The following is a 13,219-nucleotide window of genomic DNA, read 5'->3' as shown; positions in this document are numbered from 1 at the left end:
TTGAAATAGTCTTTGATTTATGACCAAGTATCCTTTTGGTAGACATTTATTTCAAACTTGGTTGAAAATTAAGTGTTAATTATACTTAACTATAAATTAATTAAGTATTTTAACTTCCTGCTCATCTTGTGTATCACCAACAGTAGAGACATTGTGGGGTCTTAATTCTCAGTTCTTTTAGTAGAGAGATACCCTATTTCTCCAGAAACTTAACTTTTGCCTTATATTGCCTTCTGAAGTTATTTATTAATTTTTTTGAGACAGAGTCTTGCTCTGTCACCCAGGCTGGAGTGCAGTGGCATGATCTCAGCTCACTGCAACCTCTACCTCCCAGGCTCAAGTGATCCTCTTGCCTCAGCCTCTGAAAGTGCTGGGATTACAGGCATGAGCTGCTGCGCCTGGCCTGGTCTGACATTTATTTCTAAGTTAGGCCATAAAGCTAAGTTCTGCTTCAGAGAACCTGGAATTATGAGATATTTTATTTTCTTCTTTTTGATTATCTTCAATTTCTACAGTGAACATATATGACTTTTGTTCATATATGTATGGAGAAATAAAGTTTTAAAGATTGAGAAGCCTAGGCCTCAAATTGATATATAGCCCATTAATTTATTCCATTATAAAACAGTGGCAGAGGTAAATGTCCTCACATAATATAGACAGAAGAATAAGAAAAATCAAATTTGTGTTTTATATGATTGAAGTGATAGAACCAATCAATTTTGTGCATTAGAAAGAAACAAATATATCAATAACTAATGGTTAATTGTGTATCGCTTAGTTTTTGATGCTGGCCATAACTAAAATTTATGTGATATTAATCTTTAAAAGTCAATTTATTTGTGAAGTGTTCATTTACATAGATCTTCATTTTTTTTTTTTTTGTAGTGATACCTTACTATGTTGACTGGATTCATTAGTGGTAAAGAAATTTGTATTTCTATCCACAGCCTAAATTTCTTTGTACTTTCTATGACTATTTCCCTGTAGCTAAGAGTCTCATGCTCTATTAATACTTGTTTGTTACAAATGCTTCTCTCTCCTGAAACTGTATCAAATAAATGGTAGTAAATATTTCTTAAATACATAAGAATATATCCCACTAGTTACATATTTATTTAGCTACATTTACCAATTATTCTTATGTTCGTGATACAATCATTGGAGGAAAAAATATCCAATAGAAATAAAATTTGGTCAGGTGTGGTGACTCACACCTGTCATCCCAATGCTTTGGGAGGCTTGAGATGGGAAAATGGTTTGAGGCCAAGAGTTCAAACCTGCAATGAGCTATCATCGCATCACTGCACTCCAGGTTGGACAAAGGGAGACTCTGTCTCTGAAAAAAAATTTTGAAAAAATAAGAGAAATAAAATGTTTGAAATTTAGTGAAGGAAATGAATGAGGGAATCTGCCTGAGATACCCATCCCCCATTGGTCCCCAGGGTAGATGAGGTAGGTGTGACTGTAGGGTAATTCTTTTTTTCCTCCCACCATTCTGCACGTGTGCTTACAAGACAACCTATTAGAGAAAGGCAGGTCTTCAGTCAAGTGCGTGTAATTGGCAAAGACTTTTACACATGATGTATGCTGGAAATAATGAAACAAAATATCACAACAATTTACTTTTATATCTATTTTCATTCCATCCAATGTGACATTCACATAAATAAGCTTACTAACTCAAATATCATTTTAAGGGTAAATGGAATACTCAAAATGAGCATCCTTATAGGCATACTAGAGAAGAATGGTGTTTGCTGTACCAGTGCCAGGTGGCTAATAGCTATCTTTAATGGCGGACGCAAGGTTAGTTTGCACTGACTAATTTGGCCAGGAAACATAACTCATTATGCATTTTTATGAAGGATCTGGATGAAGGAATTGAGACTATGCTTCCAAATTATCTTGTAATATTATATTAGGCAGAGTTACTATGTTCCAGAAGGCAGTCCTAAAACTGAAAATGACCTTGAAAAATAAACTATCAGAAACGAAAGGTCCTAAAGAAAAAGGATGAAATCCTATATGAATGAGTAGAACCAAGGAATAACCTACCAGAAGATTGGAAAAAATTGGCTAAGGACTGGCTGTACAGTTGACTAAGAAGTAGCAGTATCATTTTATTCCGAAAAAAGGTGCAAGAGATAATGGTGTTTAGAGTAAGGATAGAGCACACAAGGGGCAATGGGGGTGGAGGTGGAGTGGATACCGGGACAGCCCATCGTTTAAGATAAATTAGGCCGGGCGTGGTGGCTCACGCCTGTAATCCCAACACTTCGGGAGGCTGAGGCGGGTGGACCACCTGAAGTCAGGAGTTCAAGACCAGCCTCAACAGGGAGAAACCCCCATCTCTACTAAAAATACAAAATTAGCCAGGCGTGGTGGTGCATGCCTGTAATCCCAGCTACTCGGGAGACTGAGGCAGGAGAATTGCTTGAACCTGGGAGGCGGACGTTGCGGTGAGCCAAGATCGTGCCATTGCACTCCAGCCTGGGCAACAAGAACTCTGTCTCAAAAACAAAGAAAAAAAAATGATCCATTAATGCATTTTACTGATGTAAGTGGTAAAACCATGAGGGAAGGTGGGTTGGGGGAACCACTCACTAAGAGGACCCTCCTTTAACATCCTAACTTGCCTTGCCATGATCTGTGAAAGAAAAAAGAGAAGGAAGAGAACAAGAAGAAAAGAAAGAAGACTGCTTTCTTAACCAATTTTCTGAAGGCCAGTTTTCCCCTATGGTGATTCTTTTGCTGCAACTCCGGTGCTTCCTGTTTTAGCAGGACCTGTTTTGCCTACAGCATTCCTTTCGCTGATGCTCTTTCTTTTCCTCCTTCTACCAGCATGTTTTATGGGACTCCCTCAACCCTTCACTGAAAATGCACCTTCGAGGGTGGCTAGAGGTTAATTGATATTGTTGTGTTTTGTCAGGTGCTACTCTGGGTTAGGCTTCTTTGGAGCTTAGCAATTGCTGGTTACCACCACATTCTTCAGCCTCCCTCCCTCTTCAGAGCCTATGACATTGCAACACTCTCTCCTTATCTCTCCTTTCTGTCCTTCATGGCTTCTTTACGGACCCAATCATGGGCATCCAATCATTTGGGCCCCAGATCCCTGCACCTCTCATTTTACGCAATCTCAGCGAATTCATCCATTGCCATGTCTCTGTACCAGTCATCATTGGGTGGGGGTTGGGGGGTAACTTTTAATTGTTGTATAATTTTCAAACTTACAGGAAAGTTTCAAAAATTGCACAAGGAGCTTCCATATATTCTTTGCAGAGTTGATAGCTGTTTACCATATGAAGGTAGGCTGGAGACATCGTGCCCTTTTGCTCCTAAACAGTTCAATGTGCATCTCCTAAAAATAAGGACGAGTAGCTGTGGTACAGTTTTCAATTTCAGGAAAATTGATACAGTGCCATTATATAACCCACAGTCCATGTTAAATATCATCCATGGTCCCGATAATGTTCTTTATAGCTATTTTTTCCCTGCCAGTGATCACTGCTGTGCATAGGGCACTGACTTCTCTCCAGGCCATCTGTCCCACAGCACTACCTTCCAAAGAAACATTTTTTACTGATGTCATCTTAAATTAAAAATGTCTAAAATATGACTCATCATTTCCCCCTAAAACAAATCATCCCCACCCCCATGTCTTTCTAATTCTTTTCAGTGTTATTACAACTCTCCCAGCCTTCCAGGCTTGAAGCTATGAATCATTTTTGGTTCTTTATTCCCAGTTAGTTGTGTAAATCCTTTACGTTCTTCCTGTGAAATGACTCTTTCATTCTCATTCTGCATCAGCCTTTGTGCACTAATGCCCACCCATTCCACACATTAGACAAATTCTTCTAGTTACCCTCATCTACCTGAAGAACTCAGAAAAAGCTTGCAATGCTTGTCCTTCCTAAGTAAACTCTGTCACAACTCTGTGTGTGTAGCACCGAATAGTGACCTAGCCAACAGCAACATATAGTAATTCACAAATCTATTTCAATACACACTTTCTTCCCATTCCCACTAAATAAATGTTGAAGAGAGATTTACTAATTATGTTAGGGTGTGGAAAACATAACTGTCTGTAACTCACATATGCAGAGGAAATTTATCTAACTGATAATTGACCTTCTTCTGGAGCCCACCACCAGTGGGAAAACATAAACTCTTCAATCCATTTAATGCTTAGTCTAATTCCATAATTTAAATAGTTCTGCTTTCTATAGAAAGTGTTTAATCCCTCCTGAAGAAAATGCTCACCTTCTCAGAGATCCTCTCTCTCCCATCCTGTGTGTGCAGAGAAGAGCTAACACAGCAGAACTGAGACTACTATCCTTTCAAAGCCTGCTTAGAATGTTGGCCCTTGATTGGCATCTAGAAACTTGGCTTTCAGGGTAAGAATGACCCATTGTGGCTAAAATGTCTGTGCAAAAATATGGTTTATGCTGAACACCTGTTTCCTTCTGGGAATCTGAAATTTTGGGACATGCTAGGCAGAGGCTGCCTACATGACCCAGCTCCCAGTAAAAACTTTGGGCACTGAGTCTGCAATTAGCTTTCCCAGCAGACAGCATGGCACAACTCACTGTTGGGGGATTTACACTCATCCTGTGTGACTCCACTGGGAGAGGACTCTTGGAAATTTGCACCTGGCTTCCTGTGGATGTCAGCCCATAGCCTTTGCTGATTTTGCTTTGTGTCATTTTAATGTAATAAATCATAACCATGAGTGCAACTATACAGGTGGTCCCTGACTTACAATCGTTCAACTTACACTTTTTTGACTTTATGATGCGTTTATTGGTATTAAATGCATTTCACCTTATGATTTTTTTTACTTAGATGGGTTTATTAAGATATAACTGCATTGCAAGTTTAGGAGTGTCTGTATATAGGTGTGTGTGCATATACACACACAACTGTGAGTACTCCTAGATCATCATACCTGAGGTGGTCTTGGGGACCCCAATACACCATACTCTTTTCTCCCTGAAAAGAGGAGAAAAATATATTTTCCAAAATTGGTCACAACATGTGCTCCTCTCCCACATGCTCTTACAATGTGATTTTGACACTCCTCCAACTGAGAAGCAGAGTCTAAATTACCCCCTCAGAGAGAATTGTGGTGAACTGTGACTATGGTGGCATGGATGCTATGTGACTTTCAAGGCTAGGTGATAAAGAGCAATACACCTTCCTCTTGTTTCACTTTGTGGGATGCTCATTCTCAGGAGCCAGTCACTGTGCTGTGAGGAAGCCAGGCAGAGGACCCATGCAGCTATTCCAACCAATAGCCCCAGCCAAGGTCCCAGCAGCTAGCCAGCATCGGTGACCAAAAGGAATGAGATGTGTACAACCTCTACCCTCAACTCACTTCCAACTTTCATGTCTTCTATGAATCAGTCTTCTTTCTATGAATCAGCTGAGACCCTGAACATTGCAGAGCAGAGGGCTGCCTTTGCCATATCCTGTCCAAATTCCTGACCCAAAGAATCTGGAGGCATAGTGAAATGGCTATTGTTTTACACTAGTATGAACAGAGTGGGTTGTTTGCAGCAACAAGAATGCAGCTTTCCCTACAATGGCATCCAGATACATGGAGAGAAGGATGTGACTTAGCGTCCTGATGCCAGAAGGGAGGAGTAGGGTTTTACATGTGGTATTTTCTGCCTGTTCTGTTCTCTGAGGTGATATCCCTAGTCTACCTGGTTGCTCTTTTCTTTGCTGGCATTAGTGGCCAAACTTTATGGACATTGTAACTGGCAGTCTTTTTCTCTCTATCCCTGGGCTTGGTTGGGATGACTCAGCCTCATTTCCATTCCCATAGACACTGTACACCCCACAGACACCTTCTGTGACTCTTACACAGCCCCAGCTCCAGTGGTCGGCTCTGTAGCCCCTGTTAGTATCCTCCTCTGCAGACTTGCAGCTACCTTAGGATCTCATCCATGCCACAGGAAAACAAAAGTGGCTCAGGATTGATGAATCTTAGTGGTTCCCTCTACCTGACCATGCTAGTGAAAGGAAAGGGCCATCTGAGAGTTGATCTATTTCAAGAGTTTCCAACAGAAATGGGGACAAGGAAGCTCCTGTGTGTTTTTTGCCATCATTCTCATTCGTCTAGTGTACCATTCACTATTCAGGTCAAAGGGACTTTGCCTGATTAAAGCCCAGGGATGGGAAAATTGGGACATAATGTGGGCTCGTTCTGCTCTCCTTTCCCCTTTGTTTTTTAATTCTCACAATTCCCTAGATAGGTTCTTCCTTATCTTCCTTCTCTTCATTTCAGCTCTTCTCTAAGCTTTCATAGCAAAGGATATTTTCTCTACCCATTTGGAGAACTCTATAATCTCCCAGGTTTGATCATTGACATTCTAAAGTCCTCAAAACTGTGAGTTGGATTACAAGGATATTGTCTTGCTGAAAAATCCTACTAGGTATGTTAGAAGCTGGTAAGATTTTGCTCTTTGGTTGGTGTTTTTCTGAAACAAAGTACGAATGAGTGGTTATATACATGGAAAGAGGAAAACACATGAATAATTTTCCACTTATTACCCCCTTTATTGGCTTGAGTGGTATACCAAACAACTTTATTGTCCAGGGTTCCCATGATATCAGTTTTGCCTTGGTTGTGAGCTGCAATCAATATTAAGGTTTTTTGAGGTTGTTCTTGGTGTACCTTTTTTTTTCTATTCTGTTCCATGCTTTTCGTATTAAACTTTGAAAAACATACTTGCTCTGCTTTCTTAGAATAATTATACCCTCTAGGTTTCTAGCAAGTTGTTCTAATTTTTGAATGCCTGCCTTGTTTTCCTATTTCATGTTTGCATGTTTCTGATTCCTAGTTGTATGTTTTGTCACAAATTTCCTGTTTTCCTTCACTCCTACTTTTCATATATGCCCTGCTCCCTTGGTTTTGACCCATTTATTTGCTCTGATTCCAAATACCTCGGTGTTCCAATATTGTAGATTATTCAGGTGTATGTTAGGATGCTTTTAATAAGATGTACAAAATCCAGCTCAAACTGGGTCAGACTATAAAAGCAACTTACTGGCTTCCATGTTCTAAAAAGTCAGACTTCAGGAAAGGATTGATATAGTAATGCTATTGTGTTTCTTACTGACTATCAGATGTGAGTTTTATGGTGTTGGTTTCATGCTAGATTGGTTGTAGGAGAGCTGCAAACAGCACCCTGGGATAGATGCTTCTTCATTTATGTCCAATTGTGGAAGAGAACTTCTTTCACATAAACCATTGAACAGAAGTCTTGGGCTTTAATCTATTTGGACCAATTTAAGTCACATGCCTAAAACTGAACCTATCACTGTCATTGAGAATGAGATGCCACTGTTCTGATTGTCTTTAGCCAATTAGATTCTGCTGCTAGACCCGGGACTGGGATCAATCCTACTCAAAGCGCATCCCTGCTACACCCTGGGAAATGGGAGAAGTGGACTCAGGGGCGAGTTGGAGCCAGCTCTTAACGGTTGGCATGAGCTAACTATGCTCACCTCTTCTTCGGTGTTCACTGACCTCACTCTGGTAACTTGAAGTTAGCCTTAGTGGGAGTATTTATGCCACAGAAATTGGCAAATATTACAATTTTAATTTTTTAGAGCTGGTTTACCAACACAGCACTGAGAATAAGAGGAACCCAATGTAACTAACATGGATTAACGCAACAGTCTCTTAACTAGTTTTTCTAATGTCAGAATTCCTACTTCCAATGCATTCTTTTTTTTTTTTTTCTTTTGAGACAGGGTCTTGCTCTGTTGCCCAGGCTGGAGAGGAGTGGCACGATCATGGCTCACTGCAGTCTCAGCTTCCTAGGCCTAAGTGATCCTCACACCTCAGCATTCCGAGTAGTTGGGACTACAAGAACATGTCATTATGCCCAGCTAATTTTATATTTTATAGAGACATGGTCTCACTGTGTTGCCCAGGCTGGTCTCAAACCCCTGGCCTCAAGTGATCCTCACACCTTGGCCTTCCAAAGTGTTGGGATTATAGGAGTGAGCCACTGTGCCTGGTCCATTCTTTTTTTAATAACAGCTTCACTGAAATATAATTTCACGTGCTATAACACTCACCCTTTTAAAGTGTATAATTCAGTGATTTTTTAGTATATTTATGGCATTGTACAATCATCACCACAATCAATTTCACATTTTTGTACCGCAGGAAACTCAATACCTATTAACAGTCACTCCCCATTCCTTCCCATCATGCCATTCCCTGGCAATCACCAGTCTACTTTTCTGTCTCTGTGAATTTGCTTGCTCTACACCCTTAATACAAGAGATTGTACAATATGTGGTTTTGCTTCTTAGCATAATGTTTTCTTTCAATTCTGTAGCAGGTATCAGTATTTTATTCCTTTTGTTGACAAATAATATTTCATTGTATGTCTAGACTACGTTTGTTTATTCATGTAATTGATGACATTTGAATGATTGAGATCCAATTCTAATCACAGTTCCAGAATCCAGTTTTTTCCTCCTCTAGTCTTTAGTTCTTCTGCTACCAGAATCACTTTCCTAGAACAGCACGTTTCATCTTGTCACTCACCTCATAAAAATCCTTCTCTCTGCCTATGAAATACTAAAGGAGCACATAGATACTGTATTTGAAGTTCTCTTCAGTTTGACTGCAGCAGGGATGGGAATGAGAAGATCTCACCTGCCTTCGAGGGGACATTTTGGGCCAGTGATGCTCAAATCTCATTTAAAAGACCTCTATTTGACCTACCCACCAAGCAACCAACCATAACACCTGAAGAAATAGCCCGAATGACAAAAGCAAAAGCCCAAACTACATAGAACAGTGACACAGATATTATATAGCTCTACAATTTTATAGTTTATATTTATTTTCATCTCTTAATTGATAAAGGTTTTGTTAGGGTTCTGGAGGGATAATGAGTTTTATAGTCAGATAGATCTAATTTGTAGTCCTGGCTCAGTCATTTATTCTGACTTTCTTTAAATTCTCTCCTGAAATTTTAAGCAAATCATCATTTCTGTGTGTAAAGTGGGTGTAATAATTCATACCTTAGAGCCCAGTTACGGATTAAAAAATACAAACACTCAAATACTTGTGCCTAACCCATAAAAGGCACTCAATAAATACATGGACACTATTAAGGTTGAACATATGATTACATTTTTCAATTATTTTTGACAAAACCAATCTAAGATTATAACTATTTTGGTGTTCTTTCATTGTTTTATAGCTTTGGTGATTTAATTTCAATAATGTCCTAGTGCTTTAAAATTAGAGCCAATTTAAAGCAGAAATTAGATAATCAGTTAAAAGGCTTTATGTTCCATGCCTGCCATCACCCTTGGTTTAATCAGAAAGAATCAATATTTCCTTTGGGAAATACTCAATGATAATATCTTGTTTTATTACAATGAAGCTTTTCTGAAGTGGCCTAAGTATAAACATCTTAAACACTACACTGGGATATGTTGAGGTAAATTCTTACCGGAATGTATCAGAGCTTGGCATTTATCATTGCCATGGGAAGTAAGACTTGGTAACAATTATTAAAGATATAACCCAAGATATTATTCTTGGCAATGGTTATAACATATTTTTTGAAAGGTGTTGAATTGTATTAAATTATAATTGTTTTGGTCTTATATATATGATCATAAAACTTAAATTGTTCTTTATACTGTGTATTTGTGGTGTAGAAAAATTTTACATGTGTAGTGACTTTTTAGTTTTATAAACAACCATGAACTATGTTCTTTTTTGGGATTTGAAGTAATTATGAATGCAATAGCCATTTTTAAAATTGAAACATTTGCTATTTGAGAGAACAAATTAATCAATTGTTAAAAATTAACCTTTGATCATAAGAATAATATATAAAAGATAAACTTTTGAAGATTACTTCTTTTTACATATTTCGGTTATTAAATACTATTTCTCTTTTTTTCCCCCCATAGGCTTATCCCTGTCGAGATGATTATTCCATAGTCCACAGAAAATGCCGTTCTCAGTTCACGGATCTAAATGGTTCTAAAAGATTTGGCATCAACACTTGGCATGATGAGAGTGGGATTTATGCTAATTCAGATGTAAAATGGAAACTCTATCCCTTGACTGGTGGTCCTATCACGCCCATTTAAAAATAACGTATAGAATCAGCATCTCTGACTAATGAAAAATGGATGTAGCTGTTGCTGATTTTCTATCTTAATAAATGCAATGGAAGTATTAGTATAGTAGATTCCTTTAAGCACAAAGTCTTATTTTCTGGACCAGTGTTTATATCCTTATTTTCATAAGCTACTCTGGTATTTTCCAAATTTCAGTGTGTTTCTTGCTGAGAGTACACTACACATTTCTAGATGGTGTTTAGTGAAACATTATTTTATGGATTATGTATTTCTTTTAATAATTATTAGAAAAAACACATAATGGCCGGGCGCGGTGGCTCAAGCCTGTAATCCCAGCACTTTGGGAGGCCGAGACGGGCAGATCACAAGGTTAGGAGATCGAGACCATCCTGGCTAACCCGGTGAAACCCTGTTTCTACTAAAAAATACAGAAAACTAGCCTGGCGAGGTGGCGGGCACCTATAGTCCCAGCTACTCGGGAGGCTGAGGCAGGAGAATGGCGTAAACCCGGGAGGCGGAGCTTGCAGTGAGCTGAGATCCGGCCACTGCACTCCAGTTTGGGCGACAGAGCGAGACTCCATCTCAAAAATAAATAAATAAATAAAAAATAAAAAACACATAAAACTAGCACAATCAAGCTTATGATTGCTTAGGGTATGGCTAATTATAAAAAAAGTAGGCCAACTTAAATTCCACTGAAGACAAAATTTTAAGTGAATAAATATATAGGTTGACATAAAACTTAAATGGTCAAAGTTTAGGCAACACTGGCCCTATAATAATGTTGAGTATGTATGTGATGTTTTTTGAGGGGGAAATCAGTACCTATAAATTTTTATTTATCTGTGGTAGCTAGTAGTTTCATTGTGGATTATTTATTTTGCATGACATTTTTCCATATTCAAGTTAAAACCTTTAGAATATATGGATAGCAGAGGTGCAGATAGAATCTTTGTGAAACTCTAGGGGTTTGATGGGAAATCTAGTCATCTAGTGTTAGATTTGGAAGAAATCTTAGCCATTGTTTTGACTTACCCTCACATTGGTCCATGGATGTTTAAGTAACAGAGCAAACAGAGGTCCATGGATGTTTAAGTAGGCTGCTGTATTAGTCAACTGGGTCTACCGTAACAAAATATCATAGACTGGGTGGCTTAAACGACAAAGAAGATAGTAGTCTGCAAGCCAGGAAGAGAGCCCTCACCAGAAACAAAACCCTGCCAGAACCTTGATCTTGGACTTTTCACCCTCCAAAAGCATGCAAAAATAAATTTCTGTAAACTAGGAAGGTGAGTCAAAACAATTGCTAAGACTGTTACCTTCTTGCCCTGTTCTTGCATGGTGGGAGGGGGATGGGGGTGGCAGACCTCTTTCACTTCCTCTTCTTGTAAGGCTACGGTTTTATTTGATTAGACCCCAACTCTTATATCCTCATTTAACCTGAATTACCTCCTAAAGACCCTATCTTCAGATAGCCACATTGGGAGTAAGGGCTTTGACATATAAATTTGGGGAGAACAGAATTCAGTTCACTGCTGTTGCCCAGGGTTATAGGAGTAGCAGATTCTGATGCATCTTTGAGATGCATTTGAAAACTTTTATTTCTTGTGAGACTGTATTTAATTATTTGGTCAACTTGGGCTTCATTTACTTATTTTTCTTTAAAAAATAAATTCATGAACTAGCATTTCTTGATAAATGCTAATTGAACACTGCCTCTAATGCTGGATTCATAAGATATGAAAAAGACTATCAGCTTTTTTATGAGAGAAATGATAATTAATATAGAAAATGTGATATACCAGGTAAGCATGTGCCAGAAGAATTTTACTATAATTTCCCACTGCTTTACAATATGTGTCCATATGCACACAAATATGTATATTATATATGCATAATTATGTATATTACATATACATTAAGTGTAATATAGTCTATATAAATGTTAATTCATATGTGGTACTTATTCTAGTAGATATCTACCTAGGATTACCTTTCCTTCCACATACTATACATCCAAGTTTAATCATTCCTAACACTAACATATCTGGGGTAAAGAGCTATTTGAAGTATGCAAATCTGGATGTCAAGCCATTCATCATTTAATAATTTCTTTTTGTGGAGAAGAAGTTTTAATGGCCACATCATTACCTTTGAACACTGCCTAGTGCCTAGAACATAAAATAAGATTCACTTACTTTAGCAGAAATGTTATACTGTCACGATGACTAACATGACATTTTGTATAAACGACTGGGTCTGCTATCAGGGATCACCTTAGAAATCAGTTTGGGTTTGGGTTAGAAGGAGAATGAAATAAGAGATATTGTATTTAAACTAGCCAAGAAAAATGATGCACTGAAATAAAGGTTACTGCAGGAGTTTTCCCCATGAACATAGAGATGGGGACTGGGTCAAGGACTTTGCTTTATAAATATAGAATAGAGAAACCTCAGCTCAACTGGTTTATGTTAGGAATGCATTTGAGATGAGGTAAGAAGTGAGGGTACCAGGCCCAACCCCTAGGATATGACACTGGCAGATCAAGACAAGAGGCAGGGCCAAGCCAGCTCAGTGGTTTGTTTATAAAGGAAAGTCACTCCATGGACACCAGTGCTCCAGAGGTACAGAAAAATTCTGGATTTGTGAAAACGCTAAGAAAAAATGGTGAAGTCTTTTTGTGGGACATAGAATGTAGGTGGCAGGCTGGGAGAGGCCATGGAAGTGCCTGGCACAGCCACTGCCAAGAACAGAACAGCGGGAAAATTCTTTCTTAAAGATGTACGGATCAGAAGCTAACTTTATTTCAGAGAGAGCAGCAGGGAAGTTTGCAGATAGCTGAAAGCTCACTCCAAATAGCAGAGAACAAGCACGAGGCAGCCATTGTAAACCAAAGCGGAAAATCCAAACAAAACCTAACACAGTAAATTGTTGTTCCAAATATTAAGACCATAACTTTAAAAAAAAGTTTAACAGCTTCATTGGGATATGATTCACGTACTATACAATTCACTCCGTTAAAGCATATAATTCAATGGTTCTTAGTATATTCACAGAATTCTGCTATTACCACCACAATCAATTT

The 13,219-nt window shown here is 38.5% G+C and overlaps 1 protein-coding gene across 6 annotated transcripts in view; it reads left to right on the top strand.

Annotated features, from left to right (window-relative positions):
* The window catches only part of CFAP95 (cilia and flagella associated protein 95), an 86,832-nt gene extending 76,601 nt beyond the window's left edge, over positions 1–10,231 (top strand). For 5 of the 6 annotated variants that reach the window (XM_071077686.1, XM_071077687.1, XM_071077688.1 and 2 more), the window contains one exon: positions 9,961–10,231. In XM_071077686.1, coding sequence (XP_070933787.1) covers positions 9,961–10,143 — 183 coding nt within the window. In that variant the 3' untranslated portion in view covers positions 10,144–10,231. The remainder of the gene's footprint in view (positions 1–9,960) is intronic. The other variant, XR_011612471.1, reaches the window with a different exon arrangement.
* The last annotated feature ends 2,988 nt before the right edge of the window (positions 10,232–13,219 follow it).

This window comes from Macaca nemestrina, chromosome 14 (genome assembly GCF_043159975.1).
Source record: "Macaca nemestrina isolate mMacNem1 chromosome 14, mMacNem.hap1, whole genome shotgun sequence".
In the NCBI taxonomy this organism is placed as follows: Eukaryota; Metazoa; Chordata; class Mammalia; order Primates; family Cercopithecidae; genus Macaca; species Macaca nemestrina.
The sequence above is the reverse complement of the archived record's forward strand: the minus strand, read 5'-3'. Positions and strand labels throughout refer to the sequence as shown.